Source organism: Entelurus aequoreus, linkage group LG21 (genome assembly GCF_033978785.1).
Source record: "Entelurus aequoreus isolate RoL-2023_Sb linkage group LG21, RoL_Eaeq_v1.1, whole genome shotgun sequence".
NCBI classification, from domain to species: domain Eukaryota; kingdom Metazoa; phylum Chordata; class Actinopteri; order Syngnathiformes; family Syngnathidae; genus Entelurus; species Entelurus aequoreus.
Window position 1 is genome coordinate 19,269,269 of NC_084751.1, and position 17,331 is coordinate 19,286,599.

Genomic DNA, 17,331 nt, shown 5'->3' on the forward strand with positions numbered 1-17,331 from the left:
AAACGTTAGTCCCTGTTCTCTACAAAAACTAGGCAGCCACTTGCTAAGCGAGACTAATCTGCTACACCTCTCATCATTGCTTCTCGCAGGCAGGGGGCCAGAGACAAGTACACTATGCCTGGACATCTTTCTAGCAACATTACACATCCTAACTGTGTTCCTCTTTGTAATCTCTGACTGTCTCATCCTAGTGTCATTGGAGCCAACGTGTACAACTGTTTGCATCGCTAGTGGTGCGATTAGCCTGTCGTGCGTGTTTACTAGGCCTGTTGCGAGTTAGCTCCCTGAGATTAGCTTCAATGTCATGTGCTCTAGCCCTGGGAATACTCTTAATTATGGCTGGTTTGCTAAGCTGTATGTTTCGGGTGATGGAGTCCCCTATGACTAAGGTGCGGTGCCCGGTAGACTGGAGTGTAGGACTAGCTCAAGGGCTAAATCTATTATGCGTCTCAACCGGTTCACCGTTGCTTGTAGGTTGCTTAGGGCTGCTACAAACTGGGCTAGTCAGCTCTCTACAGCTAACGCTAGCAGATGCTACGTTGAACCTACCATGGGGCCAAAGAAAGTTAGGAGATCCTTGGGCCGGTAACACATTTTGCTGGATGATATATTTTCCAACAAATTATTGTCGATAAATAGGGATGATGTTCGAAACCGGTTCTCCCGGTTGTTGGATAAGAAAAGAACCGATTCCATGGACTCAAATCCCTTTTTGAGAACCGGCACCCGTTATCGAGGCCACTATAGTAAAGAAAAAGAGTTGGTTCTTTATTTAAATCCCTGGGAACAAATCCTGTCCCGCAAGAAATGCCCCGTGGGACATCACAAGAAATGACGTCACGTAGCTCAGTCATTAGGCGCAGATAGGGAAAGCAGGAAAAACTATGGACCGGAAAAAGCGCTCCAAGGCATGGCTTCATTTCACAAAAAAATACAACGAGGAAACGGCAATATGCAATTATTGCCAGGCTTCGCTCTCGTGTAAGGGGGGAAGCACAACAAGCATGTTCAAACATGTTCAGGCTGCGCATAACCTGACAGTTCGAGAACCGTGTCGAAGACAGAAGCAGCGACAGAGACAACGAAGAACGCCCCTCTTTTTCTGCTTCAACCAGCTGCCCCAGTCCCAGTTACAGTGGCGGTGACGGAGGTGAGTAACTAACGTTAACTGTTGCCGGTTAATTTCCATATCTGCTCACTTATAGTAACGTTACCTCTTATGTCAACCAGGACTGCAGTATTGTTAGCTAGATTAACGTTACCTAAGCATAGTCAGTGGCTAACGGTAACGTTAACGTTAGCCTTTTTGTATGTGTCTAATAACGTTAACGGTATCTTGTAGCCTACAGCGTTTGCAAGTCTGTCTAATAAATTAGTGCTTTCTTTATTCCTTTCGTTTATTTGGAACATGAACACACTTACAGTATTTTACATCACAGTTTCATATCATTTCACTTTACAGGAGTAGGAAGAAGTAAAGCTTATTTAATCCTACCCCTTTCCCACTTCATAGCGTTTACAAATATATACATCATTTACTGACCTTTTTATAATAAAATATCGGTGAATTAGTATATACAACAGTTTCGTAATATGTAATTAATTAATTCAGTCATTATTGATATACTGAGATGAAGAATATCTTATTTTCAATAAGGTTGAAAGTATTTGTCATAATTCTTCTTCTTTGTACTTTGTAAGCACTATTCATTTGAACAACCTCTTGAACTGGATCATATCAGTACAATGTTTAACTTCTTTACTTAATCCATTCCATCATTTAATTCCACATACAGATATGCTAAAGGTTCTAAGTGTTGTACGTGCATACAAATGTTTTAAATTACATTTTCCTCTAAGGTTATATTTCTCCTCTTCAGTTGAGAAGAATTGTTGTACACTCTTTGGTAGCAGGCTATAGTTTGCTTTGTACATAATTTTAGCTCTTTGCAATTTTACCAAATCATCGAACTTTTATATTTTTGACTCAATAAATAAAGTGTTTGTATGTTCTCTATATCCAACATTATGTATCAGTCTAATTGATCTTTTTTGTAACACGGTTAACGAATGTAGCGCACATTTGTAGTTATTTCCCCACATTTCTGCACAATAACTCAGATATGGTGATACTAGCGAGCAGTAGAGAATGTGAAGGGATTTTTGGCCCAGGACGTATTTTGCTTTATTCATTTTTGAAATGAAGATGTGAATTAAGATAATGTTAACGTTATAAACTTATCCTTTTTCAGATGATGACAGCCAGAGTCCACCTGCTGTGAAGAAGAAGAAGGCTCCCTGCTTGGATGACCTGTTTCCAGCGGAAGACGATAGTGAACTGCAGCCCATGAAACAGAGGAGCATCCCAGACAGAGTAGACCAGGAAATACAGGTGTACAGAGGCCTTCCTCGCACCAACATGCAGCCCAACACTGCCATTTGGTGGTTTGGTAAGAGAGACACTCTGCCCCTCCTATATGATCTTGCTCAAACATATCTGTGTGTCCAAGCTAGTTCCACTCCAAGTGAACGTGTTTTTTCGACCGATGGTGACACGATTAGCGAAGAGAGGGTCAGACTTGATCCAGAAAAAGCAGACATGCTAATTTTTTTTAAGAAGAATTGTTGATTGATGACTGTTGCGTTCTTTGTGTCATAGTGTGTGTAGTTAGTATGTTCCAATAGCTGTAGTTAGTATGTTCCAATAGCTGTAGTTAGTATGTTCCAATAGATGTAGTTAGTATGTTCCAATAGCAGCAGGAGTGCACTTTTTGGAGAGCTGTATTATTTTCAGTTTTGTGCCCAAGGGACTGATTTTATTTAACACTATATTATTATTTATACACTTATAGTGTTCACAGAGACAGGTTGTTTTTGTGTTACTGTATATATTTGTTTTTCTGAAAAATCCCACTTAATATACTTTGGGTAACAACAGTCAATATTTATTTATTTTATTTTATTTTTTAGGGGTGTAACAGTCAATATTTATTTATTTATTTGATTACATTTTTTTCTTATATAATAAAAGTGAGCTTTTGTTAAACCAAATATTGTGTGTTTTTTTTCCATATACAACAACCTATCTGGATTCAATAAGAGAATCGATAAGCAATCGGTTCGATAAGAGGATTCGATAATGGGCTCAAACTCGATAATTTCTTATCAAACATCATCCCTATCGATAAACAGTATTATTGTTTCTACTCTTGGATTAAAGTAAGAAATAGCATACAACCTAAACGGTATTAATGATAATTGCGATAAAATGTACTTAGTATTACCGTTTTGAATTAAAATTATCGAAAAAAAAAAGATAACTGCGCTTTTGATAAACTCACAGACTGACTAGTTTACTAGCTTAAATGCAAACTTAAACTAATATAAACACTTTGCTGTCCAAACAACTAAGGTTTACAATTGTGCACGTTCAACCAACAAGCTGTGCTCTCTTAGAACAGATCGTTCTCTACGAGACGGAGGTATTTTTACGGTGTGTTCAAGGATCGCTGAACAGAGTAGGACACAACATCGCTCGCCATGAACAATGAATAATAATAATAGATTTAATTTTTTACCCAACTTTCATTTAAATTAATCAAAAAATGCTACAGTGCAAACCAATGTTTAAAATAATAAAAGCTTAGCCATTAAAACAGATAAAAATACTAAGACGTTAAAACTATCAGTGAAGCGAAAGAAACAAGACATGCAAAATAGTGGGTTTTAAAAGTGTGTCTATGTATAATAGTTTATCTTTATTTTTAAAATATCTTGGTCAAAAGATTGCAGTGTCTGTACTACGATAATAATGATAATGTTGTTGAAGATAACTATGATATGACATTTTTTGCATCCCTAGATTCAAGAAATAACTCCGTCCCGACAAGCCTCAATTACGTCCCCTTCGTAGAAACATTCTCCCAACACTGAAATATTCTTCTGTGAATCGTCGACTATTTGGACTGCATCAGCGAGGGTTGTGTGTTCCATCAATTGGCTGGACTATGGGGAGATGTTGCAGCATTATGCTGTTGAACTACACAGCCATCTCCACACACTGGGGTCCTCTGTTGAAAAGAAATCGGACCAGGCAATGGTCATTTATTCTAAGCAAGAAATGTTGTTCCCAGAATCGTACCGCTCAATTATCCATCTGAGTCCTTACAAACAAACCCTGCTTTTCCCTGGATTGTTATGTCGAATGTAGCCGCATTATATAAAATATATTTATCTCCTAAAATGAACCTTTAACTCTCAACATTGGCCCTTTAAGTACCCCGTTGTGGGAAATATAAATCAAGGAATCACTTGACATTTCCCTCTTAAACCCACCACCTGTTTTTACTAACTCAATGAAATTGTCTTTTCCCTTTTGCATAGATTCTTAGAGTCTCACAACTTTGGTGATCATTCAACTTTTGTTTCCTCAGCACCATCACCATTGTTCCACCCAGTGGGGAGGTTTTGGTTCAACCAAAGTTTAGATGAATTCCCTTAGCAACTACCAAAAAAGTAAGCAAAAATTACAATAGGTTATTCAGTCCAAAATATAAATATCATTGCAGGCATCGCCCGCTGTGCTTTTCTGTCACTCCCACGCTCTGCTTCGCTATCTCCCGTTTCAAATATTACACTGATGCATCAGCACTCACATTAATCAGTGTGTCTCTCACACAAAGCTATGATTTCTTCTCCAGCTCCATTTTTCACCACATTGAACAAATAGATTTCTTGTAGAGGAAATTCCAGTACTGTGATTCAACCTCAGCTACACCGATAATCATGTAATGCAAAAGGTGATTTAATTAGGTTTAGTGTGGGCGATGTCAGATGTGACTGCTTCGTGGATTTAAAGCTGTATACATATGCAAATGCATTTCAACAGTACAATTCTTCAGTGACCCTTTTTACTACACACAGCTGCATGCTACAGTTGAAAAATAGGCACCAAACTATAAGGACAATTTACTCCAATGAGGTGTTAGAAAAGCCATGATTTTAATAACTATTTATTGCCTTGTGATTCGTTATTTCACTCCCCGTTTCTGAATACATTACAGCTTTGATGCCAAACCTTTCAGTATTAAAGGATTACAGGGACCTGTGTTCAGGATTACCGGGTAGCAAAATCTTCACATCCAAATACAGTAGCTCAGAATGGGAGTGTGTCAAAGCCCGCAGAACCTACGTAATGCCAGAATTAGGTCTGCACATGTGAATACATCTGTGCGGTGTGCGTGTCCCTGGTAATTTGATGCTGGTTTTCATAGCCCAATGTTCACAAGGGAGCATGTGTTTGCTCGTTAAGGAGTGACAGAGACTCAAGATACTGTTGTATGGTAAAAATATGTGCTTTCTCTAACCTGTAACATTCCTTTTGCCGTTACCATGGGATAGTTTTTGTTTCGATGGAAATACAGGCCCTCTTGGAAATGTATGTTGATTGCTTTAAAAATCATACCCGCAGAACCTTGGATACCATCTGATTTATGAATTTTATAGGAACTGTTACCATTCTAAATCCTTTTGAGTGTGCTTGTTCATTTATTAGTGTCATAAAGTGGTAACAAAGATCAAGACAAAACAAATCCAAATGGTTTTCAGAATAAAAGGCTGCATATTTATTAATGGGTTACTTGCCAATGTTAAAAGCACAAACATCTGAAAAACACGATAAATCCAAGCAAGTCCTCCCTCTTATCCTTATTTAGTTGGATCTTCTGCTGTTTTGTTGTAGAATTTATTCCACATTGACTTGCGCACAATTTCACCACAGGAACTTGTCCGTGTCGTCACTGCTGATGTTTGGCGGAGTTCAGCCGTGCCACGCTTTGGCCGTGATTTTCTAAGATCCAAATAACAGGCATTAAACAGCTTGAGCAACTATAACATTATGTGTACTGTCAGTGGCTGTGTTGCGTGAGATATACCGTGTGTACAATTGATAACAGGTGCAAAGCCCGCCCTATTTAAATTAGGATTTTGCGTGTACCGCCTACATTATCTGCCCAGTGTTACACACATTGAGGTGAGTCTGCATTATTTCAGCACCACATTACAGTTTCGCTGGCTTTTTTTGTGATTGTTGCAGCCTAAAATGCCTGAAGTAACGGCAGATTTTTCAGAAAGTTGCGGCAAAAACCGCAATGTTTTAAGAATTATTGTTTAATAACATTGAATCATCTTGTTATTTTATGTAATTGTTAACAATGTTTAAGTGTTCCTTATAACCTCAAAAAGCACAAGATATCAATAAAAACTGGAAAACAAATACTGCATATTGACTCTTTATACCGCAGACTTAAAATTGGATGCTAAATGGCAGTAAAAGCACATACCCAGAACTCATTGTCAAAATTACTGTACTGGTTTTTATTCATTATAACTAATATTAGTAATGTTCAATAATAATTTTAGAAATAAACACCACTAAAGGTTTCCTTATTGTCCACTGTCCGCTCTGTCTGCAGACATTCTTTGCATTATGTCTATTTACGCATAAAAAACATCTTAAACATTCACTTAGGTTCCATCACATTTACAATTACGTACATTAAGCAAATTTGTGAACTGTTGAGACCGTGCTATAACTGTAATTTTTGTTGGTGGATGAGAGATGATGAAAGATTATCATCACATTTCAACATCTCGGTCATGTAAATGCTGCCTCTTTGCCAGGTCAACATTGCAATTGAAAATATGTTCTTAATTGTCTTACCCTGGATTAAAAAAATCATAAACATATGAATTCATATAAACTAGCAAGTGAGGAAGCCGGTGTGTTGCTAAATGTTTATATACTACCTTACCCAGAGGATTAGCGCTGTAGACAGGATCCGGAAGTAGGTTTGAGCTATCCAGGAGGATGACAATTGTGTTGTTTGATCAATAAATATCAAGTTACACATCTACACAAGTGACAAACGTACGTTTTAATTAGACAGTTGAGTTGTGCGTTTCAGCGCCTCTCAGAAACAGATTTGATTGGTGAACATTTTTGCTGATTAGCCAAAATGTGCAGGGAAGTTGCAGGCATCGGACAAAGTTGCAAGACAGCGCATAATTAGTGGGAGTTGGTTGTATTGGCATGCAAGCACATAGACACTTTTAGTCTGGTTACGACCGTTACGCCGGCACCAGAGCCATCGTTAAACTGAGTTTTGGTACCCATTCCTGTTTGACGCCATCATAGGTGTCTGCATCAGCATTGCACTTTTGTTGGGTTATCCAAAACACCAATTATATAAAGTGTGAACATCCTTTTAAATCTGTCTGAAAGTAATCTGCGGATAGCAGAAAATTGACCTCCTGTCCATTATGGCCTTTATCAGTCAAAACTGACCTCAAAATTAGTGTCTAGTGCCTTGTACCAGTGGCGAATGTGAGAACAGATTACTTGTCACCAATGAGTCAACAAATAAACACACAGTAGCCTCTCAAAGCTCAAAGTGTTAGTTTAAAAATGAGTGGATGGCCCTCCCTGAAGCGCATCAGCAGAGGAGATAAAACACTATGCACCTTCACACACTGTGACCTTGCCTCGAAAGAACTCACCAACCAGCAGATGAGGCTAAGATCAATCTCGTGGACGCTTAATACAATTAAAGGCTAAGTGGAGAAAAAATCAATAAAGATAAGTGTCCCAAAAGTGTTTGCACCCGCAAAGTGTACCAAAACCATATTTAATCATATGTCTGCTGTGTCATCCACACTTATCTGACCTTTATACTAATTGGAAAGGGATGCAATTTCCCTTTTTTATGTTCAAAAGAGGACTTTGAAGCGTTACTGTTTAGTGTAGGTACAATGCCAGTGTATGAAAATAATATGCAAACTGTCTTTGTGTGTGTTGTGGTTGACTGGCGACCAGTTCAGCTGGGCTAGGCTCCAGTTTCCTCCGCCATACCAGAATGGGATAAGCAGTAATATAAAACAAGTTTGAAAGACAAATTAGCAGGAGAACTCCTATCATGAGACAGTTTATAGGTGGCTGCCACAGAGTATTTCCCTTTCCCTAATTCCTGACCAGCTTTGCATACCACTAGAGGTAGCATGATGCCTTATCTGCAGCCCACAGAAGTCGCTTAGGTAGCTCAAATCCTTATAACTGCACATCAGTACACTGAGGTTTGTTGTGTATCCCAGAAAATTGTCAAAAGCTTGGAAGAGATACCAGGAGACGGGCCAGGAGTCCAGGATTAGTGAATGGCAACAACCCAGCAGGAGCAACACTATGTATGTCCTTTGATAGTCATTTCAACACATGACTTTCCCCTTTATTTTGGAAGAAGATTGATAATCCATTACCAGTGCGCTATTCTGTATTACCAGGGAGAGGATGTGCATTTGTGACTTAAACTTGAACTCCAACTCTTTTTAATTTAGGTTTGTTTACTTCTTAACCCCTAAGCATTTTGATATTTTTTGACTAGAACACTTAAAATAGTCATACCAAAAGTTAATCTAAAACTGTTTTTGAACAATTTTAATTAGAGGCATGGCTTTTGGCTCTTATGAAAACTAACAAGATATATTTTTCTCTCCAGCAGTCACAATCGTCTAAAGTGGGCTACATACATTAAGACAATCGTGTGACAGCAAATACCTCTTATATATTGTCTTATAAGATCGTCTGGTCTGAGGTGTGTTAAGTGTGAATTTGTCCCGATAATTGGCTCCAAAACAGTCGTAAATATTGAACATGTGTATAATACAACCAAAACTCTTTGTCTGTGTGGAACCCCGGCACCTCCTTAGTCATGGTTGCGTGATTTGTGGCAAAGTACAGAAAGTTGCCAATGAAGAAGGTAACAAAAAGCAGTGTGTCTACTTTGTTGAGAAAGTACTAAACTGTAGCTTCTTAAATAGATTATAAAATCTGTGTTCATGCTATTTCCATGACTATTCCCTGTCCTTTTTTTTAGTTTGGGACTTTTCTTTAAAAAAATTGTCCCAAACTCATCATCATTCTCTCCTCTCCTTTGTCCTATGCTATATTGCCTGTTTTTGCCCGTTGCTACAGTGGTTTGTTGGTATGCTGCTGCTTCTTTGATTCTGTTAAAAATTACTAGCGGTGGGCGAGACTGTGAATGTTGTTATCGATCAGATACCAAGTAAATACAGTGTTTGTATTGCCAAAACTGATACCGACATTTTGACTTGAAACGTCACTATCATTGAGTTATTTTGTGATTTTGCATCTTGTTAGTTGATTATAAGATCACAGGAAAAACATGTTCTGCAAATAAAAATATAAAACTCAATACAACAATTTCAAAACTATGTAATACTTTGAGGAAAAAAGTCACAAAATAACAAAAAAATTACAATGTAACAAAAACATGTATTTTAAAATGTAAACAAAACCACAAAAAAAAACATGACGTGCAGATATTTGTAAAAAAAAAAAAAATACAACACTGTTTGCACTGACTGACTAGAAGAGATGCATTTATTCTGAGAGGAAACTAGAGTAATTTTATGGATGTTTATACAGTAGTACAAAGTATTGATCCCACCACGCTATTGTCGATCTGATGTTAATACCAACCTTGGTATCGATGTTATCGACACCTAGATCGATATGCACCCCTGTAGATCATGATTGTTCACATTAGAGTTCAGGGGCCGTATTTATCAAGCGTCTTAGAGTGCCATTTTACACTTAAGTCCTGAGAATTTGCGAAATTTAGTCCTACTCTCAAACTTAAGAATAAAAGCTATTTATCAACTTTCTTAAGTCTAAGAATCACTCCTACTCTCCACGATATTTAAGAGACCTTCAGAGGTGTCCTAAGAGGTTAGGAGTTGCCAGCAGGGGATGGCACTGAGGCGAGAGAGACGTGCGCGGACGTTCAGGCAGCGGAAGGATGTCCTGGCTTTGTTTGATGACGAGCAGCTGATCAAACGGTATCGTTTAGACAGAGCGGGTATTATTTTTGTCACAGATTTAATCATTTTCGATTCCATGTTGATTTCTGCATGTGGCTGCAGTGGGCTAGTATATATAGAGCCACCCACACCAGTTTCAAATTAGTTGCCTAATTAATGAATTGGAAAGAAAATGTTATGAGAGTAGCGTATGTGTGTGTGTGTGTGTGTGTGGCCCTTTAATAGGTGAAAGCATGTGAGGTGAGTGACGTCAGTGAGTGTGTGGGCGAGAGAAGAGAGGGAGCGGTAGCGTGAGTGCGGGCGGGGACTAGTTTGTCTTGTGTTGGATTGGCTGTGTGCAAGCAATAAATAAAGCAAGATTTGCAACTAATCACCGGACTCATCATTCACCCTAAAGTCGTCCGCTGTGGAGACCCACTGCCGGGTAAAGTGAAGGGTGTTGCCCCGAGCATACATCAGCCCTGGAGAAGTGTCTCCCCTGCGCTCTTCGACTACGGTCTGGGAGCAGGAAGCAGGAAAGGTGCAACAAAAAGGAAACATTTATTTTTGATTCATTGCCAATATTGTTTGTTTTGTATTATTTTGTAGTTTAGTGTCAAAATATACACTCCCATTGTCCACTTAAATATTTCTAAGATATTTCTTTATTCTTAGACAAGGGATTCCCTTCCGTGATTGGTCATTTCTATGGACACAGAAATTACGTCACCTAAAATTCCGTTTACGGCACATAGTAATGTCGTAATTCAGCTCTGAGTGTGACACTTAAGATTCAGTCCTACACTTCGCTGAAAGTGTGAGTAAGACACTTGATAACTAACTTTTAAGTGCAGCTTTCAGCGAATAATTTATTTACTCTTAAGTCAACTCTTAGCAGACTTCTTAGTAGTAATTCTAAGAAGCTTGATAAATACGGCCCTCAGAATTGGAGAACTAGAGTCTGGGGTCTGTGGTGGGACAGCATGGTTGTGTTGATTTTACCCGAGCACAACACACACTTAACAATTTAATTGCTAAATGCATGATTTTTTTATCTTAATGTGTGCGGTCTGTAACAGATTGAAATATTTTGAGATTTAGAATATCTTCATGTGTACCAGCCTTTAGGAATGGGAGTTTAAATACATTGAATCTTTTCAAAAACATTCATAACATTTAGTTTGGTGGTATGGAGTGAAAAACACAGCATGGGCCATAATTTTACCTATGCCATGTAAAATTTGACAATAAAACTACAAAAAATTAGTATTAAAGTTAAAATCTGGTTTTCCATTTGGAGACTTGAGGACAGTGTTTTTCAGTTATTTTCACATAAGTTTGTTGTCTCACTGCAGACAGGCTAAACAGTTGTCCATTGGGTTTGGCGTGGTGCCACTCAAAGGTTTAGAGTTCATTGAGTAGCCTGTATTTGTTAATGCATCCATGGTAAACCGGATTCACTATCAATAATATGTGGGAAATGTGCGTATGTGACAAAAATGATGAACGTGTGCAGCAATGTTTAGTGTGGACTATTTACTTTCACTGGACCACTGCAACATAACAGGACCTTATTTTTGTGCATTTTTGAATACTGTGAGTCTAACATTTCTGATCACACAGCCTGCGTTTATAATTATTTCCTAGAATAATGTATATCAGTCAAATTAGGGCAAACTTGGCTTTCCATTGACATTTAACACGCCTAGAAACACAAATAGAGCATGGCACAATATCACATGATAGTAGTAGAAAAATAAGTCGAAACAGCAAGAGGTTAAGCACAACTGCCTTGCTTTTTAACATTCTCTCGTGAATATGTAATTTTTATAGCAAGGCTTGCCATTTCAAAATGTCATTGAGAAGTATGTTCGGCATTATCTTACCCTAATACTACTAACGTTGACCAAATCTTCAAAAAAGGGGTATAACTTTGTGTGGTAAGCTTGTAATTTGTGAACAGGAACTAGTAGTGTATTGTGTAATTTGTCATTTTAAATTTTTACAAAATTTATCAATTCCCCTTCAGGACTGGCTTGGCAAATTTGGTTACCTCCCACCACCTGACCCTGTGACTGGCCAACTTCAGACCAAGGAGGCACTGACCAATGCCATCAAAGCCATGCAGAAGTTTGGAGGGCTTGAGGAGACTGGAGTCTTTGGTAAGTTACCGTATTTTCCCAACCATAGGGCGCACCGGATTATAAAGCGCACTACCGATGAGCGGGTCTAGTCAGATCTATTTTCATACAAAAGGCGCACCGGATTATAGGGCGCATTAAAGAGGTCATATTATTATTTTTTTTTCTAAATTGAAAACACTTCCTTGTGGTCTACATAACATGTAATGGTGGTTTTTTGGTCAAAATGTTGCATAGATTATGTTTTACAGATCATCTTGAAGCCGCTTTCTGACAGTCGCTTCAGGATGAGACGTTTTGTGGCGGTCTTATTTACGTGGCTTACCTTCGGCAGCGTCTTTCCTCCGTCATCTTTGTTCTACCAGTGTAGCGTGCAAGGACGGGAGTTGAAGAACTGTCAAAAGATGGAGCTAACTGTTTTAATGACATTCAGACTTTACTTAAATAAATAACGGAGCAGCATTTACGAAACTGAAACTATCTGAACTACTTCCATTTGGAGCCTTACGTTCTATCCTGAGGGACAGACAGCGAGAGCAGTTGCACAGTGCCTGTGTTTTTAAAAGGTGTAAATCTTTATTGTTTTACAGTTCTTTTTTATGCATTTTAAAATGTATGTCTTAACGTATTACTTTTCTGAAACTGCTCTGTGACATGTGCTGTTGACCTCTTGGCCAGATCACCCTTGTGAAAGAGATCTTGATCTCAATGGGTTTCTTATCTGGTTAAATAAAGGTTGTAATAGCATCTCCTCATCAGTGGCTCACTAGTGCAACGACGACGCCGGTAATGTGTCCTGTGAAAAACCGTCCGACCGGAACTCTCTAATAACTAAAGTTCCTTGGGTGAATCATGTAAACTTACTACACCGGTATTAGGGTTGTACGGTGTACCGGTATTAGTATTAGAGTACCGCGATACTAATGAATCATTTCGGTACGATACCGTCTCTGAAACGTACCGGTCCTGCGCCCGCGTTGAAGTCACGTCGTGACATTGCTGGTTTACGAGCAGAAGCATGTTCGGCGGCACACAATCACGGAGTACTTATAAACAGACACAGTGTGTAGACAGAAAAGGGAGAATGAACGCATTTTGGTCTGAAAACTAAAGATAAAGGTGAAGTTATAACACAGAAATGCCCTCAGGAAGAGGTGCTTTAAGACATGGCTAGCGGCTAACGTCCATCCGCCGTCTGCAGTGTTTTAGCTACTTCTAAATCACTAATCCTGGTCTCCATGGCAACAAATAAAGTATGTTTCTTACAAGTATCATCCCTGCAGGATGAGGAATAGCTAAACATGCTTCACTACACACCGTAGCTCACCGGCATCAAAATGTAAACAAACGCCATGGGTGGATCTACACCTAACATCCAATGTAATGATATCAAGTGCAGGCACGTATCTAGTCGATACTACTATGATTACGTCAATATTTTTTGGCATCACAACATCTTCTTTCGTTTTTTTTTAATGTATATTATGTTTATAAACTCAGGAAATATGTCCCTGGACACTTGAGGACTTTGAATATGACCAATGTATAATCCTGTAACTACTTGGTATCGGATTGATACCCAAATTTGTGGTATCATCCAAAACTAATGTAACGTATCAAACAACAGAAAAATAAGTGATTACCGTATTACATTTTTACAGAAGTGTAGATAGAACATCTTAAAACAGAAAGTAAGTAGATATTAACAGTAAATGAACAAGTAGATTAATAATACATTTTCTACCACTTGTCCTTAATAATGTTGACAAAATAATAGAATGATAAATGACACAATATGTTACTGCCTATGTCAGCAGACTAATTAGGAGCCTTTGTTTGTTTACTTACTACTAAAAGACAAGTTGTCTAGTATGTTCACTATTTTATTTAAGGACTTAACTGCAAAAAGAAACATATTTTTAATGTACCCTAAGATTTTTTGTTAAAATAAAGCCAATAATGCAATTTTTTGTGGTCCTCTTTATTTAGAAAATTACCGAAAAGTACAAAAATCATTTTAGTACCGGTACCAAAATATTGGTATCGTTACAACACTATGTATGTATTAGCGCTTTCATGGCGAGTTCACTGACAAATATAAGTAAGAACGTGACTCTACTTTGTATTAGAAATGGCAACAGTGGAGGATGAATGTCCCATAAATGGAAGATAGAGAAAAATAAGAAACTACTGCGTCGCCAACGACTACAAAGGCGGACTCGTGCAAATTTTCAGGACATATACAGATCCCAAATACAGATCAGCAGGTACCACAAGGTAAGAAAAGTTGCTTTTGCATAATATTGCGAAACAAAACGCCAGATATGTCTTACCTAATACACACACCATAATAATACTCGTATGTTGAAGCACAGTACAATCCATTAAGCGGTGTGGCTTCATAGCTTACCAAAGTTGTACAAAAATATTTTGATAGATTTTTGAGCGCCTTGTGTAATGTTCTACATTTTCAATGGAACATATAAAATGTTGGTGTTGTTTACTTGAGTAATTGCAGTTTCTTATGTTTGACTGCTATCTACTGGTCACATCTTTTCACCATTTACCAAATAAAATAGCTTCAAGGTAGGTAAGCACAACCAAAATTATTCCGTACATTAGGCGCACCGGGTTATAAGGCACACTGACGAGTTTTGAGAAAATGAAAGGATTTTAAGTGTGCCTTATAGTCCGAAAAATACGGTAAGTCTTTCAGGGAAAACCCTCAAACAATTTAGTCTTGCACAGTAGCTCACAAAAGTAAGTACATCACTTCTGCAACCATTTTATGTCCCTATAAATGCAACTTGGATGTACTTTAGAGGAATCGTTGTACATTTTGTATAGCAGTAGATTATCAGTTAAAGTCTCCTCCTAGTATTAAATAGTACATTGACAAGTCAGGGAGATTCAGAAAAAGACGTTTGAAAAAAGTGTCATTGTCATGGTTGGTAGCATAAACATTTACGAGGGCTACTGGGGTGTTAGAAATTTGGCCAGTGACGATAACATACCTCCCATTGGGATCAGAAATACTATTCCAATGTACAAAAGGAACAGATTTATGCAGCAAAATAGCAACTCCCCTAGATTTGCCCGTAAATGAAGAGTGGTAAGTCTGTCCTATCCATCCTTTCCTCAGCCTTAAGTGATCAGAAGGACGGAGATAATGATTTTATAGGATTATTAAGAAGCTCTCTGCAATTAAAACTGGTGAACCTTATGCCGCACCTGCCGGACGTCGCTGTTAGATTAGGCTGTGTCATAGCAAAAAGATGCAAACATCACATATACAGTATACAACAATGCAAGTCTGTGGTAAAAATAAAACAAAAATAAGCTTGACTAATGCAAAGAAAACAAAAATTAAATAGTGCACTAAGGTAAATGTTTGAATAAAATGAAAAAAGGCTGTTTAATTACAGCTTACTATCAAAACCTATTCCTTCAATCGAATGTGCAAATATATATGAAGAAGAAACCCGTAAATTAGTCAGTAAGATAATTTAAAAAATACTTCCAAAAGCACAGGAACTATACAATCTGAATAATGTTGAACATAATTGATCAAAAAAGGCGAAATATCTCACGCTTCTAGTATTTGTAGTTCTCTAGCTCCAAAATGGCGGGGGCCTAGATTGTTTTTGTCCACAAAGCCCGCCGCAAATCTGTGCGTCTGGCCGTTTGATAAAGTGATCCGCAACGTTGCCGGAAAGAGAAGTCCAAACTTCACATTGGGACATGAATGTAGCCTTTTCTTCACTGCAGCAAAGGCAGCTCGCCTCTGACCCAAGGTGAAATCAGGAAAATTGAAATCCTAATGCCCATATAGGATAGCGAAGAAGCCTCACCTACCCTTGCTAGAATCTGGTTCAGGACTTAAAATAAATTCACTCCTAGAACAGCCTAGCATGAAGGATCCGGTGAGCACGGTCCCGCATGGGTTTGTCATGTTTCAGGACCTCCTGCAAGAATTGAGGGGTGAACTCAGTCGGATGAGGGCCCTCACAGCGCTCAAGGAGGCCCACCACTCAAACATTATTCCACCTCGAACGGTCCTCCAGATCATCGCATTTTTTAGGGAGCTTGTTGACACTAGTACGGAGTTCGGTTAGCTCGTTAGCATTAGCTTTACCTGCAAGCTCCAGGCAAGCAATGGCCCCGCTATAGGACGAGAGAATGCTCTCAAATGGCTTCATACTGCCGTCATCTCTCCTCTCACAACGGATTTAAGATTGTTGTGCATGTTGGCTCACATTTCGTCCATCTGCTGACTTATCCACTTTCAAAGTGCCAAATCAACAGCTGACTCCTCCATGATATCTGGATCCAGAAACGCACAAGGCTTGTCTGATATCCCTCGGCCAGACATCGTGGAACTCACAGGCGCAGTCCACAAAGAAAATCTACCCACGACAGGCCAGTAAAAAGTATGGTAGTATTGACGGCTGGAGTTAGTAAAAGGTACCAATAAAATATGAAAAAGGTCACATTTTCATGCAGCCCCCGCTAACCACGCCTTGCACCAACCATGCTCAGCCCGAAGTCCTCATTAACTCGTAAATTCAGCTACTACTGCAAACATATTACATTTTAATTTCTATAATATTGTTTCTTGACAACATTGGGCTGACGAGCACCGACATAAATAGGCACACACGGTCACTTTTGTAGCGTAGCTGGCTTCATTGCGACAGTTGCATTAGCTAAACACCACCTTTCATATTAGAAAGCAATATAAAGACTACAAAATAAAGTCAAAATAAAGAAGTCATTTATTTAATGAGATCCCACCTTCACATGCAATACAAAAGAAAGGACTAGTAATTGTAAATGTGACAATGTAGAAATTACTCTGACTTTGTAAGTTCAACATCAGATATGCCTACTTCCTAGAGGTCCGAATGCAGCATGATTGTTCAGTGCAACTCAGAATCAGAATAGTTTTTATTGCCATTGTTTGAGAACGGGTTCACAAACCAGGAATTTTTCTTGATGCAATCGTGCAACATAAAACACATACAACACATAACTACTGAAATCATCCATCCATCCATCCATCCATTTTCTACCGCTTGTCCCTTTCGGGGTCGCAGGGGGTGCTGGAGCCTATCACAGCTGCATTCGGGCGGAAGGCGTGGTACACCCTGTACAAGTCGCCACCTCATCGCAGACTACTGAAATCAATTCAATGCAACATGGCAGGACATAGTCGTGGGACTCAGTAACATAGGGTTGGAGTTGGGGGTTAAATCACCAAAATGATTCCCGGGCGTGGCGCCGCTGCTGCCCACTGCTCCCCAAGGGGATGGGACAA

General features: G+C 38.8%; 1 protein-coding gene across 1 annotated transcript in view; it reads left to right on the top strand.

The window, feature by feature from the left end:
* Positions 1–17,331, top strand: part of LOC133638483 (matrix metalloproteinase-17-like) — a 178,242-nt gene that overhangs the window by 67,843 nt on the left and 93,068 nt on the right. Inside the window, exon 2 of the mRNA XM_062031147.1 lies at positions 11,903–12,035. Coding sequence (XP_061887131.1) covers positions 11,903–12,035 — 133 coding nt within the window. The remainder of the gene's footprint in view (positions 1–11,902; positions 12,036–17,331) is intronic.